Here is a 3102-nt window from a genome sequence, read left to right as displayed (position 1 = left end):
ATCCAAAGAATAGCTTCTGGTCTTCACGTGGAGTAGCTCCCTTGCACAACTTCAAATGCTAGCTTTGCATGCCCAAGCCTTTACCTTCCCGATGCCATGTAGGAAGAGCTGTCTTTGGTGCTTCACGGCTACGGCTGCAATACGAGGAGAGCGCGTCTCCTCCGGGCACTCGGTCCCTTCTTTTGGTCCAAAACAAATCTTGCACGTCGTCAGCACATCTCCAAGCTCTCCCAAAAGGACAAAACCCCCCGCGTGGACCGCTTTGTCAACGGCCTGAACCTTGTCCGGCCCGTGCGCCCCTCCGGGTCCCAGCTGCAGCAGCCACACATGGGCATCCGGCCTCACGATAGCTGACCCAACGCGCACCCAACAACCGGGCCGCTTCCAGGCACCGCGCCGATCGATCCGCTGCTGTTTGCACCATAAGCCGTCGCCGTCTGCTGCTCAACTCGGTCTCAACTTGATTCGCTTTGCGTCCGCTGATATACGATCACCGATCCATAGCTTTCTCAAAACCTTGCTCATGATACCACTTGTTAGAATAAATCCGAGGCATACCGTTAATTATCGGAGGACCAAGCAATCACACGAGCACGACACCGAGATTTGTTAACGAGGTTCACCAATCTGGCTACATCCCCGGGGCCTGACTACGAGCGCTCCTCCCCGTGACACCGTCACAATACCGCACACCGGCCACCCGGGCGCCGGCACACGCCGCCGGCTCCCCCTTGCGTGCCTGTGCTATTATGTTGGCATAGATTACATCGTGTGTCTACCCCCGCTATATATGAGAGGCCTAGGATACAAGTGTCCTACTAGGACACAACTCCATATCCTATCTAAACACAATACTACTCAGAGTCCAACTGTAACCTACCTTGTACACAATATTCGACACAACTCTAACAGGCTTATGTTTGAGTCTAGGTTAGGGTTGTCCATGTGACGTATGGCTTCAGGTCATGTAGGTATGGCCTCTGATGCTAGTGGCATCAACACGTGGTTTGGTTCTTCTTCTAGTCACCCATGGAGGACGATGGCGAGGAAGGTCGATCTAGTGAAAACACCTCCAATAAGCCGGGCAGACCACCAGACCAAGCAAATTCGGCGTCATCTCCCCTCTCTCTTCAATGCCGTGGGAAAAAGGAAAGAGAGCAATGGATCTATGCTCAACCCTCTCAGATCCATTCATTTATGGGGTTAGTAAGCGGGCCTGGTGGCTCTTCATCCTCCTTTCGGCCATGCATCAATGTCAGCCACCGAAAATGAAGATCAGCTCAACATAAGTTTTTGATGTACCTTCTCCAACCTACCCGTTGTTGGCAAGGTGTTGATTGGAGGCGGCGATCAATGTGTCTCCAGTGAAGTCGTTTGCATCAGGACGAGATTGCATTATTATATTAGTGTCATCTTTGTGGTCCTTGTTGCAATGAGGAAGGACCTAGTTGCAATTTATAATTTTTAGGGTCCTTTCTACAGTATTGTGTCAATGGTACTTTTGGGTCCTCCCCATTATTGAAAGAACCAGAATGGCATATGTGGTTAATTTTGTTGGGCGCAACATGCTAATGAATAATAGTCAATTTAACCAGTAGAATGAAAAAATACATGACAAGATCTAGCCGACACCAACAAAAAAAGGAGATTTTTTTTATAATCCAAAAAAAGGAGAGTTTGTTGTCAGTCGTGTTTAATATTACTAACACTACCATATGTTATTATGAATAATAACAAAGAAAAAAATGAGAGACAGCGTAGCATGTGGTACGAGCAATTTTTTGAAGAAACATGGAAGGAAAATATTGGTGGTTGCCACTAACAACAACACGAAGGTACGGACGCCCATGAAAACGTGTCGTCAACTAACTCTGATCTGATGAAAGCTACTGCCATCGCTCGGTTGTCAGTGGCGTAAACCCTGTGCCTTTCTTGATCCTGGCAAGTCAAGGTGGCGTGTGGTTTTCTTTAATTATTTGAAAGCAGTCGGCGAGAAACTACACCCAACCAACATGAGCATTGAACGGTGTGCTCGCGCGGTCTACCAATCTTTCGAATTCCAATTCTTTATCACCCTCGTCAGGCCCCCTTTGGTTTTTAGTATCTTGTAAATTCCTAGCATTTCGGGTCTGGGATCCTCCTCGTCGATAATTTCAAAGGTGACAGCTACTAAGTACACGTCCAGAGCAATGAACCTGAGATGAACAGATAATTATTTAGACAAGATTATTTGTGTGGTATGGAACAACATAGCAATAATAGCTTTACACCAAATACTAACCAGATCAACTCGGTGACGAGGCGGTAAGCATCCTACCATAAGCCACAACAAGCCATTAGTAAACAATATCTTCATGATTGAGTTGAAGTTTAGGCACCCTTGCTCTTTAACAAAGACTTACCCAGAAAGCATTGTTATCCTTGAATGACAAAATAAGTAAGAGAACTGCATTTGAAATAAAAGGCATACATTAATTATTCCGTTATTTATAAAGGTGTATAATTTTTTTCAGGTATACTCATAATCAATCATGACAGTATAAAGAACATTAGACTAATAAAAAATAAAACCAAGCCTATGAACCGCCTAGCGACAACTATAATCACTTGAGCGAGCCGAAGGCGCGCCACCGTCATTGCCCACTCCCCCGCCCCCACCGAAAACGGGCCAAACTTGTTGTAGTAGACACGCAGAAAGACAGGCATGTATTTAGAGGCAGCTAAAGGTGTATAATTGCCACTGGAGAAATATATACATTTGCATACCTAAAATAAGCACATTTTTTTCTAACAATTTGTGTGTGCGTGTGTGTGTGTGGAGGGGGGGCACACCACACAAAAATATTTACTTCGAGAATGGAGAAGTGATTTCTAAGAGGCAAGTGCCTTCCACTTCTCCAATGTTTTCTATAAAATCGCTCATTCATAAGTTTCAAAATGAGTTATGAAAAGACAACTCTTCCGTTCCAATCTCAAGGCACCAACAAATCTTTTAGTAGGGTCCACACCAGTAGCGGAGCTTCATGATGGCCAATCTGGGGCATGTTCCCGCCAAACCATAGGAAAATACGTGCAGATCCATTAGTATTTAGGCATGTTTTT

At 45.5% G+C, this 3102-nt stretch overlaps 1 protein-coding gene across 1 annotated transcript in view; it reads right to left on the bottom strand.

The window, feature by feature from the left end:
* Positions 1 to 1687: 1687 nt before the first annotated feature.
* The window catches only part of LOC119352211, a 3970-nt gene continuing 2555 nt past the window's right edge, over positions 1688 to 3102 (bottom strand). The window contains exons 3-5 of the mRNA XM_037618916.1: positions 2403 to 2446; positions 2282 to 2313; positions 1688 to 2195 (exon numbers count right to left, since the gene is read on the bottom strand). Of these exons, the coding sequence (XP_037474813.1) occupies positions 2042 to 2195; positions 2282 to 2313; positions 2403 to 2446 (230 nt within the window). The 3' untranslated portion in view covers positions 1688 to 2041. The remainder of the gene's footprint in view (positions 2196 to 2281; positions 2314 to 2402; positions 2447 to 3102) is intronic.

Source organism: Triticum dicoccoides, chromosome 2A, assembly GCF_002162155.2.
Source record: "Triticum dicoccoides isolate Atlit2015 ecotype Zavitan chromosome 2A, WEW_v2.0, whole genome shotgun sequence".
Classification (NCBI taxonomy): domain Eukaryota; kingdom Viridiplantae; phylum Streptophyta; class Magnoliopsida; order Poales; family Poaceae; genus Triticum; species Triticum dicoccoides.
This window is presented reverse-complemented; position numbering and strand designations above follow the sequence as displayed.